This window comes from Trachypithecus francoisi, unplaced genomic scaffold, assembly GCF_009764315.1.
Source record: "Trachypithecus francoisi isolate TF-2019V2 unplaced genomic scaffold, Tfra_2.0 Lachesis_group11, whole genome shotgun sequence".
In the NCBI taxonomy this organism is placed as follows: Eukaryota; Metazoa; Chordata; class Mammalia; order Primates; family Cercopithecidae; genus Trachypithecus; species Trachypithecus francoisi.
Genome location: NW_022681456.1, coordinates 110,640,805 through 110,662,353, shown reverse-complemented (window position 1 = coordinate 110,662,353; position 21,549 = coordinate 110,640,805). Strand labels below are relative to the sequence as shown.

Below are 21,549 nucleotides of genomic sequence, written 5' to 3'. Positions count from 1 at the left end.
AATGACTAGCACTTCCACAAAGATGTTGGTAGATGACCTCCAGGTTTCTTTGTCACCTATAGAAATTGGCTTTGTTTTTTTGTTTCATTATTGTGCTATTAATACTTTTTTTCTTCTTTTTTTTCTTGCTCCCAGAGTAAGTCATATCTACCTCATTAAGTAGACCTAAATATCCCTTTTGATCTTCCTGCTAACTTGTACTTTTTTTTAAATTGTTTATTTACTTTTGTAGAGACAGCAGTCTCACTTCATTTATTTCTGTAGAGACAGGGCCTCACTATGTTTCCCAGGCTGGTTTTGAACCCCTGACCTCAAGTGATCTTCCTGCTTCAGCCTCCCAAGTAGCTAAGATTACAGGCAGCATGATCCACCATAGCCAGCTTGAACTATTAACTCTTTAATGCAGTCTCAATTAGATCAGGATTCCCTGTAGACCACTTTTTCATATTGGTTTTATTTTACCACTTATCAATACTTCATCATTTACCTGGAAATGTGAAACAAAAACTAGAGAGAAAATTACTCATTTAGTAAACTTTTACCAAATGCTTTACTAAAGTCTAGGTCTCCACAGATATTATGTATACACAAAAGAAAAGAGAAAAGCCTATATACCAGATGATATGGTTTGGCTGTGTCCCCACCCAACTCTCATCTTGAATTGTAGTTCCCATAATCCCCATGTGTCATGGGAGGGACCTGGTGGGAACTAATCAAACCATAGGGGCAGTTACCCCCATACTACTGTTCTCATGCTAGTGAGTGAGTTCTCACAAGATCTGCTGGTTTTATAAGGGGCTTTTCCCCCTTTCCTTGGCACTTCTCTGTGCCACCAAGTGAAGAAGGATGCTTACTTCCCCTTCCACGATGATTGTAATTTCCTGAGGCCTCCATAGCCCTGAGTCAATTAAATTTCTTTTCTTTCTGAACTACCCAGTCTCGGGCGTTCTTTATAGCAGTGTGAAATGGACTAATACAGTAAGTTGGTACCAGAAGTGGGGTGCTGCTATAAAGATATCCAAAAATGTGGAAGCAACTTTGGAACAGAGTAACAGGCAGAGGTTGGAACAGTTTGGAGGGCTCAGAAGAAGACAGAAAAATGAAGGAAAGTTTGGAACTTCCTAGAGATTGGAGGGTAATATGGTTTGGCTGTGTCTCCACCTAAATCTAATCTTGAATTCCCATGTGTTGTGAAGGGACCTGGTGGGAGGTAATTGCATCATGGTGGCAAGTCTTTTCTGTGCTGTTCTTGTAATAGTGAATAAGTCCCACAAGATCTAATGGTTTTAAAAAGAGGAGTTCCCTTGCACAAGTTCTTTTTGGATGTTGCCATCCATGTAAGATACAACTTGCTTCTCCTTTCCTTTCCCCTTGATTGTGAGGCTTCCCCAGCAGCATGGAACTGTGAGTTCTCCATTAAATCTCTTTCCTTTGTAAATTGCCCAGTCTCAGGTATGTCTTTGTCAGATGCGTGAAAATGGACGAATACAGTAAATTGGTACTGGTAGAGTGGGATGCTGCTGAAAAGATAATCACAAATGTGGAAACGACTTTGGAACTGGGTAACAGGAAGAGGTTGTAACAGTTTGGAGGGCTCAGAAGAAAACAAGAAAATGTGGGAAAGTTTGGAATTTTCTAGAGACTTGTTGAATGGCTTTGACAAAAAATGCTGATAGTGATATGAACAATAAAGTCCAGGCTGAGGTGGTCTCAGATGGAGATGAGGAATTTGTTGAGAACTGGAGCAAATGTGACACTTGTTCTATTTTAGCAAAGAGACTGGCAGCATTATCCCCGTGCTCTAGAGATTGGTGGAACTTTGAACTTGAGAGAGATGAGTTAGGGTATCTGGTGAAAGAAATTTCTAAGCAGCAAAACATTCAAAGGCGACTTGGGTGCTTCTCTTAAAGGCATTCCGTTTTATAAGGGAAGCAGAACATAAAAATTTAGAAAATTTACCATCTGGCAATGCAATAGAAAAGAAAATCCCATTTTCTGAGGATAAATGCAAGCCAGCTGCAGAAATTTACATAAGTAATGAGGAGCCAAATGTTAATCCCCGAGACAATGGGGAAAATGTCTCCAGTATATGTCAGAAGTCTTCATGGCAGCCCCTCCTATCACAGGCCTGGGGTCCTAGCAGGAAAAAGTGATTTCATAGACTGGGTTCAAGGTCCCCGAGCAGTGTGCAGACCTAGGGACCTGCATCCCAGCCACTCCAGTTGTCACTGAAAGAGGCCAAGGTACAACTTGGGATGTTTCTTGAGAGGATGGAAGCCTCAAGCCTTGGCACCTTCCACATGGTGTTGAGCCTGTGAGTACACAGAAGTCAAGAATTGAGGTTTGGGAACCTCCACCTAGATTTCAGAGGATGTATGGAAATTCTTGGATGTTCAGGCAGAAGTTTGCTGCAGGGGTGGGGCTCTCATGGAGAACGTCTGCTAGGGCAGTGCGGAAGGGAAGTATAGGGTCAGAGCTACCACACAGAGTTGCTACTGGGGCAATGCCTAGTGGAACTGTGCGAAGACAGCCACTATCCTCCAGACCCCAGAATGGTAGATCCACCAACAGCTTGTACCGTGTGCCTGAAAAAGCCACAGACACTCAATGTCAGTCCATGAAAGCAGCCAGGAGGGAGGCTGTACCCTGTGAAGCCACAGGGGCAGAGCTGCCCAAGACTATAGGATGCTCCTCCTTGCCTTCCACCATGATTGTCAGGTCTCTCCAGCCATGTGAAACTGTAAGTCCAATAAAATTATTTCTTTTGTAAATTGTCCAATCTTGGGTATGTCTTTATCAGCAGCATGAAAATGGACTAATACAGAGGACTCAGAAGACAGGAAGATGTGGGAAAGTTTGAAACTTCTAGAGACTTATTGAACGGCACTGACCAAAATGCTGATAGTGATATGGACAATAAAGTCCAGGCTGAGGTGGTCTCAGATGAAGATGAGGAACTTGTTGAGAACTGGAGTAAAAGTCACTCCTGCTTTGCTTACCCTGCAAAGCCACAGGGGCAAAGCTGCCCAAGACTGTGGGAGCCCACCTCTTGCATCATTTTGACCTGACCTGAATCCTTTGATTCATGGAGTCAAAGGAGATCAGTTTTGAACTTTAAGGTGTAATGACTGCCCTATTGAATTTTAGACTTACATGGGGCCTGTAGTCCCTTTGTTTTAGCAAAGAGACTGGTGGCATCTTGCCCTAGCCCTAGAGATCTGTGAAACTTTGAACTTGAGAGAGATGATTTAGGGTATCTGGCCAAAGACATCTCTAAGCAGCAAAGCACTCAAGAGGTGACTTTGTTGCTATTAAAAGCATTCAGTTTTATGTATTCAGAAAGACATGGTTTGGAATTGGAACTTAGGTTTAAGAGGGAAGCTGAGCATAAAAATTCAGAAAACTTGCAGGCTGAGGATATGATAGGAAAGAAAAACCCTTTTTTTTTAGGAGAAACTCAACTTGGCTGTAGAAAATTTGCATAAGTAACAAGGAGCAAAATGTTCATCTCCAAGACAATGGAGAAAATGTCTCCAGGGCATGTCAGAGACCTTAGCAGCAGCCCCTCCTATCATAGACCCAGAGGCCTAGGAGGAAAAAATGACTTCACAGGCCAGGTCCCAGACCCTCTGCTGTGTGCAGCCTAGGGACTTGGTGCCATGAGTCCCAGCTGCTTCAGCCGTGGCAGAAAGGGACCAATGTACAACTCAGTTCATGGCTTCAGAGGGTGCAATCCCCAAGCATTGGCAACTTCCACATCATGTTAGGTCTGTGGTGTTCAAAAGATAGGTATTGAGGTCTAGGAACCTCTACTTAGATTACAGAGGATGTATGGAAATGCCTGGATGTTCCAGCAGAAGTTTGCTACAGGGGCAGAGCCCTCATGGACAACCTCTGCTAGGGCAGTATGGAAGGGAAATGTGGGGTTGGAGCCGCCACACACAGTTCCCACTGGTGCACTGCCTAGTGGAGCTGTAAGAAGAGAGCCATTGTCCTCCAGATCCCAGAATGGTAGATCCACCAGCAGCTTGCACTGTGCACCTGGAAAAGCCACAGGTCATCAATGCCAGCCTGTGAAAGCAGCTGGAGGGGAGGTGCTGTACCCTGCAAAGCCACAGGGGCAAAGCTGCCCAAGGCTGCGGGAGCATACCGCTTGCATCAGTTTGGCCTGGATGTGAGACATGGAGTCAAAAGAGATCATTTTTGAACTTTAAGGTATAATGACTGCCCTATTGAATTTTAGACTTACATGGGGTCTGTAGCCCCTTTGTTTTGGCAGATTTCTCCCATTTGTAATTACTGTATTTATCCAATGCCTGTACCACCCTTGTATCTGGGAAGTAACTAATTTGCCTTTGATTTTGCAGGTTTATAGGCAGAAATGACTGGCCTTGTCTCAGATGAGACCTTGGACTTGGACTTTGGGTTAATGCTGGAATGAGTTAAGACTTTGGGGGACTTTTGGAAAGGCAAGCTTGTGTTTTAAAATGTGAGGATATTAGTTTTGGGAGGGGTAAGGGGCAGAATAATATGATTTGGCTATGTCGCCACCCAAATCTCATCTTGAATTGTAGTTTCCATAATCCCCATATGTTGTGGGAGGGACCCAATGGGAGAGAATTGAATCATGGGGGTGGTTATTGTCATGCTGTTCTTGTGACAATGAGTTCTTATGAGATCTAAAGGTTAAAAGGGGCTTTTCCCCCTTTGCTTGGCACTTCTCTTTTCCTGCCACCATGTGAAGAAGGACATGTTTGCTTCCCCTTCCACCATGATTGTAAGTTTCCTGAGGCCTCTCCAGCCCTGTGGAACTGTGAGTCTTTCCTTTATAAATTACCCAGTCTTGGGCAGTTTTTTATAGCAGCATGAGAATGAACTAATACACTAGGGAAATTCAGTCTAATGGGAGGATCTTAGCTGAACTTCTGAACTCTTGGCTCAAGTCTAAAATTGTCACTTAGATGACGGTACTGAGAGTTACATGATCTTCTGGTTTCTTGGAAGAGAACAGACCTCTCTTCTAAGCTCTCTACCAGCTGCCTACTTTACCTCTCTACTTAGAGGTCTTCCAGACACCTCATGTTCAGAATACTTCTATTCATTTTCTTCTGATATGGTTTGGCTGTGTCCTCACCCAAATCTAATTTTGAATTGTAGCTCCAATAACTCTCATGTGTTGTGGAAAGGACCCAGTGGGAGACACTTGAATCATGAAGGCAGTTTCCCCCATATTGTTCTCCTGGTAGTGAATAAGTCATGGATCTGATGATTTTATAAGAGGTTTCCTCTTTTGCTTGGCTCTCTCATTCTCTTTTTGCCTGATGCCATGTAAGACATGCCTTTTGCCTTCTGCCGTGTTTGTGAGACCTCCCCAGCCATGTGGAACTCTTAGTCCATTAAAACTCTTTTTTTCTTCAAAAATTACCCAGTCTCAGGTATGTCTTTATCAGCAGTGTGAAATGGACTAATACACCCTCAAATCTACTCCTCATTCAACCTTCCCTTTCTCAGTGCATCTTACCAACAGGCTCAACTGCTCAGGTCAGAAAACAGGGTTGTCTCTGATTCCTCCCTCTTAATTGCCTACCTCTAATCAGTTGCCAAGTCCTGTTGATTCTACCATACAAATATATCTCATATTTATTGACTTTTCTTCATTTTCATTACCCCTGTCCTAATCCAGCCACCACCTTCATACAATATTGTACCAACTGAGCCATTTCCCTCCCTTTCTGCTGACTTTCAAAGACTCCGTAAGACTCAGTGTAATTGTACCTGCTTGTTCACTATCTTTCCTCGAGAGTAAAAGCCTGCTGCTGGCAAGCATCATATTCATCTTGTCTGTCAGAGGGTCACTAGAACTGAGGACAACATTTGGTACACACCAGGTGATTCATAAGTAAATAAGGAATTATAAGCCTAAATAGTGAATGCTGACATTAGTCTTCTTTAAAATATCTTATATATTTTTCTGTTTAAATTGGGTTTATTATTTTTCCTCAGTCAAAGGATATAATCCTGTGAAAATTATTGTTAATATTTCCATGTTGAAAACTCTGAATCATTTGGTCAAAGAAAATGTATTTCTTTTTTAAATGCATATTTGCTGATGTGTAAGATCTGTACAGGTGTGTCCAAGGCTCCCTCAAAGACCCTATAGTCTAGAGGAGAAACTGTTTGGAATATATGAGAATAAGATTTGAGTTTCTATTTTTTAAGTAGGGTACTCATTTATTCAGATTAATAGACAGAACTGAATAATTTTCCAAAGTAGATGTAAAAATGTATATTCCTATAAGCACTATATTATTTCTAATTGTTAAATTCCTTGTCTACACTTGATGTTTTAGAGTCATTTTCATTTTAGCTATTCTAAGTAGGCATAGTTTTCATTTGCATTTCCCTGTCTTATAAGCAACTTTTTGTATTTTTAATCAATACATATTTGTACATATTTATGTGGGGCACATTTGATATTTTGTCACATACATCGAATGTGTAATGATTAAATCAGGATATTTAGAGTATCCCTCACTCTGTTGCCCAGGCTGGAGTGCAGCGGCGCATTCTCGGCTCACCGCATGCTCTGCCTCCTGGATTGAAGTGATTCTCCTGCGTCAGCCCCCCAAGTAACTAGGACAGGCATATGCCACCATGCCTAGCCAATTTTTGTATTTTTAGTAGAAATAGAGTTTCTCCGTGTTGGTCAGGCTGGTCTTGAACTTCCAACCTCAGGTGATCCCCCCACCCCAGCCTCCCAAAGTGCTGGGATTACAGGCATGAGCCAGGAGCCACTGCACCCAACCATATCATTTCTATGTGTTGGGAAGTCCCGTCTTCCCACTATTTGGAAGTATGCAATACATTATTGTTAACAGTAGTCACCTTACTCTGCTATTAAAGATAAGAACTTATTTATTCTAACTAGTATGTCTGTACTAATTAATCAGTATCTCTTCATTCCTCCTAACCCCCAACCATATACCCTTCTCAGCCTCTGGTGTCTGTCATTCTACTCTCACTTCCATGAGATCAACTTTTCTAGCTTCCACATAAGAGTGAGAACATGCGATATTTGTCTTTCTTTTCTAGGTTTATTTCATTTAACATAATGATCTCCAGTTCCATTAATGATGCTGTAAATGACATGATTTTATTCCTTTTATGTCTGAATATTATTCCATTGTGTATGTATATCACATTTTCTTTATCCATTCATCAGCTGATAGACACTTAGGTTGATTCCATACCTTTGCTATTGTGAAGACTGCTGCAATAAATATGGGGGTACAATTGTCTTTTTAATATACTAATTTCTTTTCCTTTTGATAAATGCCCAGTGGTGAGATTGCTAGATCATATGGTTGTTCTCTTTTGAGGTTTTGAGAAATCTGTGTACTGTTTTCCATAGTGGCTATACTAACTTATATTCCTACAGTGTTATGAGTTCCCTTTTTGCCACATTCTTGCCAGCAACTGTTGTTTTTCTGTTTTTACTAATAGCCATTCTAACTGGGGTAAGGTGATATCTCATTGTGGTTTTGATTTGCATTTTCCTGGTGATTAGTGATATTGAGCATTTTTTCATATACCTGTTGACCATTTTTATGTCTTCTTTTGAGAAATGTCTATTCGTGTCTTTGCCTACTTTTTAATAGAATTTTTTGTTTTTGTTTTTTAACTGTTGTTTGATTTTCTTGTATATTCTGGATATTAGTCTCTTGTTATATGAACAATTTGCATATATTTTCTTCCATTCTATAGATTTTCTCTTCACTGTGTTGATTCCTTTGCTGTACAGAGGGTTTTAGTTTTTAGTTTAGTCCCGTTTGTCTATATTTGTTTTTGTTGCCTGGGTTTTCGAGGTCTTAATCATAAAATCTTTGCTTAGGTCAGTGTCCTATAGAATTTCCCTTATGTTGTCTTCTAACTATTTTATAGTTTTGGCCTTACTTAAGTCTTTAATCTGTCTTCAGCTCATTTTTGTATATGGTGAGAAATGGAGTCTAGTTTCATTCTTCTGCATGTGAATATCCAATTTTCCCAGCACCTCTTAATAAAAAATATGTCCTTTTTTCAATATATATTCTTGGCACCTTTGTCATAAATCAGTTGACTATAAGTACATGCATTTATTTCTGGAGTCTCTGTTTTCTTGGTCTATGTGTCCATTTTTATACCAATACCATGCTGTTTTGTTTACTATACCTTTGTGGTATATTTTGAAGTCAGGTAGTGTGATGCCTGCATCTTTGTTCTTTTTGTTCAGGATTGCTTTGGCTATTCAAGCTCTTTTTTGGTTCCACAGAAATTTTATAATTGTTTTTCCTGTTTTTTTGAATAATGTGTTGGTCTTTTTTTTTAAATAAAGATTGCATTTAATCTATACATTGCTTGGGTAGAACAATCATTTTAAAAATGTTAGTACTTCAGATCCATGATCATGGAATGTCTTTGTATTTGTTTGTGTTGTCTTCAACATGTTTCATCAGATTTTTGTAGTTTTCCATGTAGAGGTCTTTATCTACCTTGGTTACAGTTATTTCTCATTACTACTTTTTTAGCTATTGTAAAAGGGATTGCCTTCTTAATTTCTTTGTCAGCTAATTCATCATTGGTGTATAGAAATACTACTGATTTTTTGTATATTAATTTTTGTATCCTGCAACTTTACTCAGTGTATTTATCAGATCTAAGTGTTTTTTGGTGGAGTGTAGGTTTTTCTAGATATAGGACTATATCATCTACAAAAAGGGACCATTTAACTTCCCCTTTTCCAATTTGGATGCCTGATTGCTCTGAGTAGGACTTCTAGTACAATTTTGAATAGCAGCAGTGATAGTGAGCAATCTTGTCCTTTTCCAGTTCTTAGAGGAAAGGCTTTCAACTTTGCACATTCAGATATTAGCTGTAGTTTTATTATGTGTGGTGTTTATTATGTTGAGGCATGTTCCTTCCTAGTATTTTTAGTTTTTATCATGAAGTGGTGTTGAATTTTATCAAATGCTTTTTCCGCATCTCTTGAGAGGATAGACGAAGAAAAAGCATTTTTATGCAAAGTCATCCAGTAGTGGACTTTTTGTTGTTGGGAGTCTTTATTGTTGATTTAATGTGATTACTTATTATGGGTCTGTTCAGGTTTTCTATTTCTTCCTGATTCAATTTTGGTATATGTTTCCAGGAATTTATCCATTTCATCTAGGTTTTCTAGTTTGCTAACACATACTTGTTCATCATAACCTCTGATAATCTTTTGTATTTCTATGGTATCCATTATAATGTCTCCTTTTTCATTTCTGATTTTATTTTTGGAGGCCTTCTCTTTTTTCTTGGTTAGTCTACCTAGTGACTTATTCATTTTGTTTATCTTTTCAAAAAACAAACTTTTTGTTTCCTAGATACATTGTGTCTTTAATTTTCTATTGTATTCAGTTCTCTTCTTATCTTTATGTTTTCTTTTATTCTACTAATTCATGGCCTAATTAGTTCTTGCTTTTCAAGTTCCTTGAGGTGCATTATTGGGTTGCTTATTTGAAATATTTTTAGTTTTTTGTTGTTGGTATTTATTGTGTTAAACCTCCCTTTGACTACTACTTTGTGTTGTTTCCATTTTCATTTGTTTCAAGAAATTTATTGATTTATTTCTTAATTATCTCTTTAACCCAAAGGTCTTTCAGGAACAAATTTTCTAATTTTCTTGTATTTATACAGTTTCCAAAGTTTGTCTTGTTATTGATTTCTAGTTTTATTCATTGTGGTCTAACAAGAAACTTGATATGATTTAGATTTTTAAAAAATGTGTTGAGACTTGTTTTGTGTCCTAACATCTGGCCTATCCTGGAGAATAATTCCATGTGCTAACAATGAGTATTCTGTAGCTGTTCAACAAAATGTTCTGTAAATATCTGTTAGGTCCATTGGTCTAAAATGCAGTTTAAATCCAATGTTTATTTATTAATTTTCTGTCTAGATGAGCTGTCTAGTTCTGAGAGTGGGATGTTGAAGTCCTCAACTATTTTTATGTTGAAGTGTCTCTCTCTCTCTCTAGATCTATTAAGATTTGCTTTGCATATATCTGGGTGCGATATTGCTTCTCAGCCTCTCGGCTAAGATCAGGTTTAGTATCTGGGTGCTCTGGTGTTAGTGCATGTATGTTTAGAACTACCTCATCTTCTTACTGAATTGATCTCTTTGTCATTATATAATGACTATGTCCACTTTTTACTGTTTTGACTTAATTTCTGTTTCATCTAACATAAGTATAGCTACTCTTGATTGTTATTTGTTTTTGTTTGCATGAAGTATATTTTTCTTTTACTTCTAGTCTATATTTGTCTTTTCTTTTACTTCTAGTCTGTATCTTTCTACAGGAGAGATGAGTTTCTTAGCACATAATTAAGTCATGTTTTTTAATCAGTTCACCCATTCTGTGTCTTGTAAGTGGAAATCTTAGTCTGTTTACACTCAAGGTGATTATCGATATCTGAGTCCTTATTCCCGTCACTTTGTGAATTGATTTATAATTGTTATGTATATCTTTTTTTCTTTCTCTCTCTCTCACTGATTATCATTGCATTTGGGTGGTTTTCTGTAGTGGTAACATTTGATTCCTTTCATTTCCTTATTCGTGTTTGTTCCACCAGTGGGTTTTACACTTTCAAGTGCTTTCATAATGATAGATATCATCCTTTTGCTTTCACATGTAGGCCTCCCTTAGGTATTTCTTGTAGTGCTGGTCTAGTGGTGATTAATTCTCTGAGTTTTGCTTCTGTGAAAAAAGACTTTATTTTTCCTTCATTTGTGAAGGATAACTTGGCTGGGTATATGGTTTTTTCTTTCAGCAGTTTGAATATATTATCCCATTATCTTCTGGCCTGAAAGATTTCTGCTGAGAAATCTGTTAGTTTGATGGAAGTTTCCTTGTAAGTTACCAGATACTTTTCTTTTGCTGTTTTTAGAACTCTCTATGTCTTTGACTTTTGACAGTTTGACTACAACGCGCCATGGAGAAGACCTTGAATTGTATTTTTGTGAGTTTCTCTGAGCTTCCTGCATCTAGATGTCTAAATCTCTATCTGTTAGACTTGGGAAGTTTTCACCTATAATTTTGTTAAACAGGTTTTCTGTCCTTTTCATTTTCTTTTCACCTTCTGGGACACTGAAAATTAAAATATGTCATGCAAGCTTTGTTCATTATTATTATTATTTTTTATGTTTTTAAGGTTCATCTGACTGGGTTATGACAAAAGACCCATCTTCAAATTCTGATTCTTTCTTCAACTTGATCTAGTCTATTGTGAAAACTTTTGAATGTATATGTATTTCTTTCAATGAATTCTTCATTCCAGAGTTTCTCTTTGGTTCCTCTTTTTTCTTTTCTTGATACCTGTCTCTTTAGTAAATTTGTCATTCATATTACAAATTGTTTTTCTTCTTCCTTATCTTAGGTATTTCCTGTCATTTCTCTGTTGAATTCAAAATTATATTTTAGATGATAAGTCTGATTACCTACTCAGTCCATTGGTTCTTCTCTGTGGAGGAGGCAAGTACCAGATGTCTCTAGCCTACCATCTTGAAGATGCCAAGATAAGTGTCTTTTTTTTTTTTTTTTTTTTGAGATGGACTCTCACTGTGTCTCCCAGACTGGAGTGCAGTGGCTGATCTTGGCTCACTGCAAGCTCCACCTCCCAGGTTCACGCCATTCTCCTGCCTCAGCCTCCCGAGTAGCTGGGACTACAGGTGCCCGCCACCACGCCCAGCTAATTTTTTGTATTTTTGGTAGAGACGGAGTTTTACTATCTTAGCCAGGATGGTCTCGATCTCATGACCTCATGATCCACCCGCCTCGACCTCCCAAAGTGCTGGGATTACAGCCGTGAGCCACCACGCCTGGCCCAAGATTAGTTTCTTAAAGGAGATATACTAAGGTAGAACTTTTTTTGTTGTTACAAGTGATAAAATTCCAGTGGAATGAGGATATACAAAAAGTGAACATTATTGATTCATGTACACATGATCTATGTTGGCTATTATCAGTGCTTATTTGTTCCTGCTTTTGTCTCTGCCTCACCTGCCTAACAGCTTGTTCTTTCAGCCTTGCTTTCTTCATGAGGCTGGAACTATAGCCAGCTCTAAGTTCACTTCATTCCAGATGCATAAGCAAAGGAGAAAGGATCTCCAATTATACCTCTCAAACCCACATTCATTATGTGCAAATGGGAAATATCTCAGGGAAGGACTCAGGCCCAACTTGGGTCACCCATGCAACTATTGGCCAGTCAGTGTGATACAATTTTGTAGACCGGTTGTGAGTGAGGAAGTAGAATTTAATAACCTTTTCTAGAACCACATAATTGAAGGGAGGGGGAAAAGTTCTCTCTAAATGATTTTGGATGCACAGTTATCAGAAGAAGAGATAATGATAAGGAGAACAAAAGGGAAAAAATAAAAACAGAAACAGTATATACTCTAGGAGGCATACATGGAGTAACATAGAAATTTAGAAGAAAGAGGTTATTTCTTAGAAGAATTCAGTGAAATCTGATGGAGTCTTTAAAAAATGAATGGATATATACTCTCAGTGGTTGCAAAGAACATTTCAGAAGGATAGGCAGTACCAGCTTGAAAATATGAGTTCAGTGTAGATGTTTTAAAAATTTAAAAAGCAGGGTAAAGTATAGTTAACTACATTTTGAAATTGATTTTTATTTTATTTTATTTTATTTTATGTTTTTGAGACAGAGTCTTGCTCTCTGCCCAGGCTGGAGTGCAGTGGCACGATCTTCGCTTACTGCAAGCTCCGCCTCCTGGGTTCACACCATTCTCCTGCCTCAGCCTCCTGAGTACCTGGGACTACAGGCGCCCGCCACCACACCCAGCTAATTTTTTGTATTTTGAGTAGAGACGGGATTTCACCGTGTTAGCCAGTATGGTCTTAATCTCCTGACCTTGTGATCCGCCCGCCTCAGCCTCCCAAAGTGCTGGGATTACAGGCCTGAGCCACCGTGCCCAGCCTGAAATTAATATTTTAGTCCACATGAAGCAGATGAGGAACATCAGAACCATCTTTAAATATATCAGTCTTGTAGATGTTTGTGAATTAAATTGACTGACAGAGACAGACATAACAAGAAGTTATTTCAATGATCTATGTAAAAAGCCTTGAGAGCCTGAATGTAATGAGAATAATACCAAGATATAAGCAGAATCTTGCTCTGGACATTGCCAAATATTAAATACCATCCCTAGTTATTTGTGAGTGATATTTTAATGATTATTGCCATTTTCCTCTTTCTTCCCCATTCTCCAAAACTGCATTATTATAATATACAAACCAAGGTTACGGATTAACTCCTCTTAATTATCTTAAAAGAGATAACATTTGTGTGCTCAGCACACAACTAAATAGTCTAATTTGGTGCATTTTATTTTATTTATTTTAGAAAAGAAGACTTTCAAAAGGAGAAAAATCTACTGCCAAATAACTCAGCACCTCTTACAGAACCACAAGATGTGGAAGAAAGTCATTGAAGAGGAGCAACGGTTGGCAGGTGTAGAAAATCAGTCCCTGGACCCGACCCCTCAATCGCACTCTTCAGAACAGATACAGGCTATCAAGGAAGAAGAAGAAGAGAAAGGGAAACCAAGAAGGGAGGACATACCAACCCCAAAGCCAGACCAGTGACCATGGCTAGAATGGGCTGTGTTTCCAAACAGACTGACTTGTCAAAGACTCTCTTCAAGCCAGCACAACATTTAGACACAACACTGTAGAAGTTTGAGAAGATGGGCAAATGGCTATCGCATTTTGAGATTCTTCGCATTTTGTGTGTATATTTTTACAGTGAGGTACATTGTTAAAAACTTTTTGCTCAAAGAAGCTTTCACATTGCAACACCAGCTTCTAAGGATTTTTTAAGGAGGGAATATATATGTGTGTGTGTATATAAGCTCCCACATAGATATATGTAAAACATATTCACACCCATGCACGCACACACATACACACTGAAGGCCAGGATTGCTGGCTCCACAATTTAGTAACATTTATATTAAGATATATAGTGGTCACTGTGATATAATAAATCATAAAGGAAGCCAAATCACAAAGGAGATGGTGTGGCTTAGCAAGGAAACAGTGCAGGAAATGTAGGTTACCCACTAAGCAGCTTTTGCTCTTAGTACTGAGGGATGAAAGTTCCAGAGCATTATTTGAATTCTGATACATCCTGCCAACACTGTGTGTGTGTGTGTGTGTGTGTGTGCGTGTGAAAGAGAGACAGAAGGGAACGGTTTGAAAGGGTGCTTGTGTGCATGTGTGTGCATATGTAAAGAGATTTTTGTGGTTTGAGTAACTCATAGAATAGCTGTAGCAAATGACTGAGTATATGTGAACAAACAGAAGGAAATTCACTGTGGAGTGTCTTTGGGAAGCAGCCATTCCAAATGCCCTCCTCCATTTAGCTTCAAATAAAGGGCCTTTTGCAGATGGAGGGCACTGAAGGGCTGAGTGAGAGGGCCACGTGTTTGGTATTACATTACTATTATGCACCACTTGAAGGAGCTCTATCACCAGCCTCAAACCTGGAAGACTGAGGCATTTTCCAGTCTACTTGCCTAATGAATGTATAGGAGCTGTCTATGATTATGGATGTCACTCAACTAAGATCAAATCACCATTTAAGGGGATGGCATTCTTTATACATAAACACCTAGGGAAGAGCTGGAGTCAGGTCTTTCAGTCAGGTTAGAATTCTAAATGATGCCAGAGAAGGCTTGGGAAATTGTACTTCAGCGTGATCGCCTGTGTCTTCTTAATTTGCTGCAAAATGTGTGGTAGAGGAAGAAAAGGAAACAGAAAAATCACTCGGGTTATATAGCAAGAGAGGAAGGAGATTATTTCAACCCAGGGTTTTTGTGTTGATGTAGGAAGAGCCTGCTTCTTGGCAACTGTTGTAGTTTGTCTTTCAGGGGCAAAGGTCCCACTGACAACCCCTGTTGTGGTATCCACACGCTGTCGGGGTAGCCTCCATCGGCAATCTGGCCCATTGTCAGTCATGCTTCTTCTGGCAGGGGAGATTATAGAGAGATTGTTTGAGGATCGGGTTATTATTGAAAGTCTTTTTGTTTGTTTTGTTTTGGTTTGTTTGTTATCTACACTTGTTTATGCTGTGAGCCAAACCTCTATTTAAAAAGTTGATACTCACTTTCAATATTTTATTTCATATTATTATATATGTCATGATAGTTATCTTGATGTAAATATGAAGATTTTTTTGTTTCTGTAGATAGTAAACTCTTTTTTTAAAAAAAGGAAAAGGGAAACATTTTTATAAAGTTATACTTTAATCACCATTTTTATACATTGTAGTTCTCTCCAAGCCCAGTAAGAGAATGATGATTCATTTGCATGGATGTCGATGGACAGTCAATCATCTACCTATTATAATTTAAATGATAATCTGATATAGTTTTTTTTTTTTGCCAATTAAATGAGGATGCTGCAAAGAATGTTTTTTTCACTAGTAACTTTTGCTAACTGAATGAATTCTGGGTCCATATCTCCCAGATGAAAGACTGTTAGCCAATACCATATTTTTATAGTTGGTGTCCATTTCTTTCCAACAATGTTTGGTTATGATTCTTCCTTCAGTACTATATATAGACCTACTCATTATCTAAACAATCTTAGCTTCTAAGTAAATCTTGATTGTGATTTCCAGTTTTTATTTTCTCTGACGTAGTAGAAAGGAATGTTTACATTAAAAATACTTTTGTTTCTCATAAATGGATATTGTACTCTCCCCTTTCAAAGCATTATTTTACAGTAATTCATGGCATTTTAAAAAATAAGGCAAAGATAATACAACAAAAAAATATACATGGTTTCAAGGCAAATTCTCCAATAAGTAGGAAAATGTAAAAAGGATCAAGTGGATGCAGCCTCTACCTAAATAAGTAAAATATATTTCAATAGATTTCTGAATTAACACCAGGTCTTCATTTTTTAGAACTTACCTAATTGTTTTCATTTTCTTAGTTTTGCCTGTGTGTCTCTATGTTTGCAAAAATTACTATGAGTCAAATTTTGCCAGTGAATTTAACTATTTTCCTTTCACTGCAATTAAGAGAAAGGGGAAAAAAAGCATTTATCTTCTCATACCCTTTGCATCTAATTACTTAACAAAGCCAATATTTTCCCATCTTCCAAATCCTGTCCATCTCTAACATAAATATTAATTGAACATAAAGCTACGTTTGGAGGGAGTGGACTGGCAGGACAGTTGGAAACCCATCGCAGTCTGTTGGCAGTTTCATCAAAGCTGTGTAGTCCAACTAGCGGGGCATCTTGGCTACTACAGTGGAAGTCTCAGCAAACTGCCTGGTTTTGTTTGTTTGTTTTGTTTTAAGGTACAGGAAATAAGAGGAATAATAGTGGCCAAAGCGATTAGAACATCTTCATTCCAGAACTGTGTTCATCAATCCAGGAAGATTGATCCATTTTTCTTTAAAAATAAATTAGTATTACAGCTAGAAGTCAATTGGGATAAATAAAGGGATGAAGATCCACCAAGTATGTGACTTTTGTACACACCCAGTACATCTCAAAGGATGCTAAGGGACATTTTCTGCCAGTAGAGTTCTCCCCCTTTTAGGTGACAGCAATATTATTATGTTCACGTCCAACTCCAGAGCTTACTTCCTGTGGTGCCAATGTATTTGTTGCAATTTACTACATTTTTATATGAGCCTATTTATAGGTGCCATTAAATAAACTCAGGTCTTTCAAATGAAAGAGTTTCTAGCCCACCTAGGGAAAAAGATAATTGTTTAGAAAACCATAAAATCAATGGTAGGAAAAGTTGGAACTGGTTACCTGGATGCCATGGTTCTCTGTTAAGTAAAAGACCAGGTATATTCTGAGTGCCATCAGTGTTATTTTCAGCATGCTAATAAACGTCTTTCCAGTTATATATCTAGATTAACCTTTAAAATATTGGTTTCCTTGATAAAAGCACCACTTTTGCTTTTGTTAGCTGTAATATTTTTTGGCATTTATATAAGACCTGGTTTGGCTCTCAATAAAAGATGAAGACAGTAGCTCTGTACAGGGATATGTCTATATTAGTCTTCATCTGATGAATGAAGAAATTTTCTCATATTATGTTCAAGAAAGTATTTACTTCCTAAATACAGAATACCCAATTCTGTCTATTTTGGTTGAATACCAGAACAAATCTTACCGTTGCAATCCCAGTTAAACTAAAGAAAAAGAATATCTTACAGACTGTTCATATTAGATGTATGTAGACTGTTAATTTGCAGTTTCCCCATATTCCCTGCCTATCTTACCCAGAGAACTTTCTTTGAAGGTAAAAGCTGTGCAAAAGGCATGAGACTCAGGCCTACTCTTTGTTTAAATGATGGAAAAATATAAATTATTTTCTAAGTAATAAAAATATAAAAATTATCATTATAAATAAAGTCTAAAGTTTGAAATTATTAATTTATAAAAGTGAACTAATTGTGTGATTATCAAATCTTGATTAATGAAAAGTGAATAATCTAAAAATCATTTATATTCTACTGTGGGAGGTATTCTTGGTGCTTCCATGTCAGTAAGGGGCTCTCCATTGTCCTCGTCATTTATAGTACTTCTAAAATAATAATGGAAACCTCAATAAGGGTCTTGCCCTTTTCTGTCATCCTAACCCTGATTCTAGTTTAATGCCTTTCCTGACTTATATGCCATTTGCAAATAAACTGCCTTTCAAACTGTTAGAACACGCCAATAAAACAAAGTTCTATGAACTTTCATAGTCTAGAAAAACCAACAAGATCCCTCTTATTTCGCGATTATTAGCCAATGTGTGGAAGAAATATCAATAAAAGTTCAAATGCTAATAGCTCAATTCCAGATAATTGAAAGCTAAAATATTTATGTACTTTGAAACCAAACTGTGTTTATTTCATTGATCGAACAAGCAGCAACACATTTTATGACCATTGTCCTAGGTCATTTGTGTCTTTATGAATTTGCTGATATTGTCAATCCATTTTTTAAATCTTCAACAAAATTCAATTTTAAGATTAAGAAATCAGAAATTTTAGGTAAAGAATATTACAAAATTAAATTGTTCTTTTTAAGAAATATATCAGTTTTAGGTCCTTTTTTCACACATCAATTTGTTCATCTGGAAGATATTCAAATTCTTATTGGGAATGAATTACACTACAAACAATGAGTTAAGCTAAAACTACATATAACTTAAATTGAGATTTCTATACGTATTTGTATGTTTCACACCAATGAACCATGCTCAGAGAACAGTAACATATTTCCCAGTCTATGTTATGCACCATGGATGTTAGGCAATGTGTGCTATTGTCTACACATTGTATTTGTTAAAATAAATTTTGCTTTTACTTTACCTAATGGTGCTTTTACCTAACTTGAATTGCTCTTTGTGTTCCCACTAGCAAAGCATTCTAACAGCAGGCTAACAATGGTGAAATAAAATGAACACTTTTGGTCCGGGCGCGGTGGCTCACGCCTGTAATCCCAGCACTTTGGGAGGCCAAGGTAGGTGGATCACCTGAGGTCGGGAGTTCGACACCAGCCTGACCAACATGGAGAAACCCTGTCTTTACTAAAAATACAAAATTATCCGGGCATGGTGGTGCATGCGTGTAATCCCGACTACCTGGGAGGCTGAGGCAGGATAATCGCTTGAATCTGGGATTCAGAGGTTATGGTGAGCTGAGATCGTACCATTGCACTCCAGCCTGTGAAACAAGAGTTAAACTTTGCCTCAAAAAAAAAAAAAAAATTCAGCAAAATATGTTTGAAGACACAAAACTGCTGAAGATTAAGGCTTCATTTCCATAGTGGAACTCAATGTTCACCTGCTGATTCAAAAATACTGACCTAGTATCAACTAGTGTAGGTAAGACCATAAAATACAGTATATGGAATTATGTATAAATGGAAACCAAAATTGGCTTTTGACATATGTTTAAGACTCTAAAAGGAATCCGCATTTTCTTTCCAGAGACACCTAGTTTTTCTCCACATGTTTAAAAAGTTGATTGACGTGACACACATTGGTATCCTTGGGTTTCTGCTTCCTTGAAAAGTTGTGGAGCACAGAAGAAAAGCCTTCTCCTAACAGATAAAAATGTTGAACATGTTCATGTTCTGACAATGAAGCAATGATTTCCTCATTGCTTCGCATTAAGAAGTGGTTCTTTAATTATGCAAATAATTCAGTGTAACCAAAAATGCTTCAAAGAGTAATAATAAATCACCATAGGTAAGTACTCTCAAGAATGTTTAAATTTGATTTATTTTCTTGAAACAGTTATTTAATTTTAAAATTTTTCCATTAAAATGAAACCCACAAAACGACATTCCGTGGTACTATTTTCATATAATCAGAACTGTAAACTACTGATTATTTTCATATAATCAGAGGCCGAATACTTTGATATAATAAGAACTAGTATCATATAACAGAAAACTAGAAAGAATATTTAATTCTTTTTTTCTAATATTCTACAAGCCTCATGGGGGAAATGTTTTATGAATTATTCAAATGCATTAGATAAAAATTAGTGTCAGTAATTTAACTTTGTACAAATTGTAGTCTGAGATCTTCTGAGTTTTCATAAGACAAAGGAGTGTATTATCCAGCAATTTATTATGTTTTGTGTTGTTATAAATGTTCTATTAATGTATATTTTATTTTACTAAGTTCTAACAAAAGGCCAAATATTTATCTTTCCTACTATGAAAAATTAAACCTTATTCATCGTGACTTTCACAGATGAAACACTGACCAGTCAACAAACAACAGCCACTGCATTAATCTGCCCAGCATGATCAGATAGTAGGTTAGAATTTGAAATTCATTAATAAAAAACTAATAACAAAACTTTGTAAGCCTTAATGGTTTAATATTTCAATGTCATTGAAAGTTCCTATTTCAAATTAAAGTACAGCAGGATAATTTTCCTTTCCTGTTTCAAAACAAAAACCAGATGAAGAAAAAACAGAGACAAACTCATAGGAGGAAAGCGTGGTTTCACTTCAATTATACTCCTCTTACTCAATATTAGTAACCAAAAAAATAAGCAGAAATTCTCCTCTGCCATAATAAAAAGAAAGAACGGCCTTCGACTTAAGTTCTAGTTCCTCAAGCCTGCTTTCCTTGTAAAACCGATGGTACTAAGAAGCAAAAAAAGCAGAGCTGTGGATTGGAAATGAACACTACATAAAATTTGCAGGGTATACAGGACACCCCTCCATCTTTGATATAGACCAATTTAGTTACTCTGGAGTGAAATGACTTGTAGATACACGGTTCAACCATTACTTCCTTTATGACAAGGAGCACTTATACATGCTTCCCAATGTGAATTAGCCCTTGAATTAGTTTGAAAACTGCTACTTGAATAACTTTTGAAGAGAAAGATTTTCTTTCCAGTAATTTTACTCCCTAAAAAGGCAAAATACTCAGATGTTAAATGTGCAATTAAAAATAGTTGTTTGAAGTATATATACTTCAATAAATAGTTATTTGTGCATATAAAGTGTAGGTTGATAGCAGTTTCCCTGTCCCTTTTCTTTTTAAAATTCCCAACTGATTACGGGTCCAAAACTCCATCTTATATCAGTGATTTCATTTTAACTATTTGTAAGTATAATTTAGTATTGTAGTATTGCTAACTTTAATAATTCTAACATATCTATATATTACCTGTTAGTGAGGTTTTAATGTCTTTACTTAATACATCATCAGCTTAAAAAAATCACTAAATTTTTTATACTCTGTAAAATATTTGCATGGGAATTTTAGCATATTATGTTTGCTTAACTGGTGTTTTTTTCACTTATGACTGTCAGTTTATGTCTTAATATATTCTCACAGAAAAATGCGTACCATTTTTGTTCCAACAAGAACAATCTGTTAGTTGATAAGCATTGGTAATAAATATCACTGAACCCACCCAACCCCTGATATTTCTTCCTCAAGATTTCTATCATGCAAGTCACAAAATGAAAATTGGTGCTTTTATAAATATTCGGAAGCTCTCAATGCAAAATAATAAAAATGAGATTCTCCCGGGCTGTCTATAATATATTAGGATATGTGACTGAAGGAACTTTAATCTAAATTTAGAGTGTTTTGGGTTTTGGTTGGTTTGAATAATTTGATTTGCATTTTGGTATTAAAATGTGCTCTGATTTCTGCAGGCATTTGTTCTGACCAGTCATTACCTCTTCCTGACAGGAAAAAAAAAAAAAAATGACATTGGCAAGTTTTAATAAATATGACCCAAAAATTGACCTTGAAGGATGTTTGTAAACCAGAGAGTATTTAATTAGCTGAATTTACTGTTTCTGAAAAGCAATATTTTCAAATAACTGCCAACCAAAGTGACACTGTAGGGATGTCATTTGTACATGACAATTTTTAACAATGTAATTCTTACCATTCTCAACAGACCGGAACCGGAATATGTTTACTAACTAATAACGTTACCAAA

The 21,549-nt window shown here is 37.0% G+C and overlaps 1 protein-coding gene across 1 annotated transcript in view; it reads left to right on the top strand.

The window, feature by feature from the left end:
* The window catches only part of PDE3A (phosphodiesterase 3A), a 323,428-nt gene extending 302,119 nt beyond the window's left edge, over nt 1–21,309 (top strand). The window contains exon 16 of the mRNA XM_033222717.1: nt 13,443–21,309. Within this exon, the coding sequence (XP_033078608.1) occupies nt 13,443–13,684 (242 nt within the window). The 3' untranslated portion in view covers nt 13,685–21,309. The remainder of the gene's footprint in view (nt 1–13,442) is intronic.
* Nucleotides 21,310–21,549: the final 240 nt, after the last annotated feature.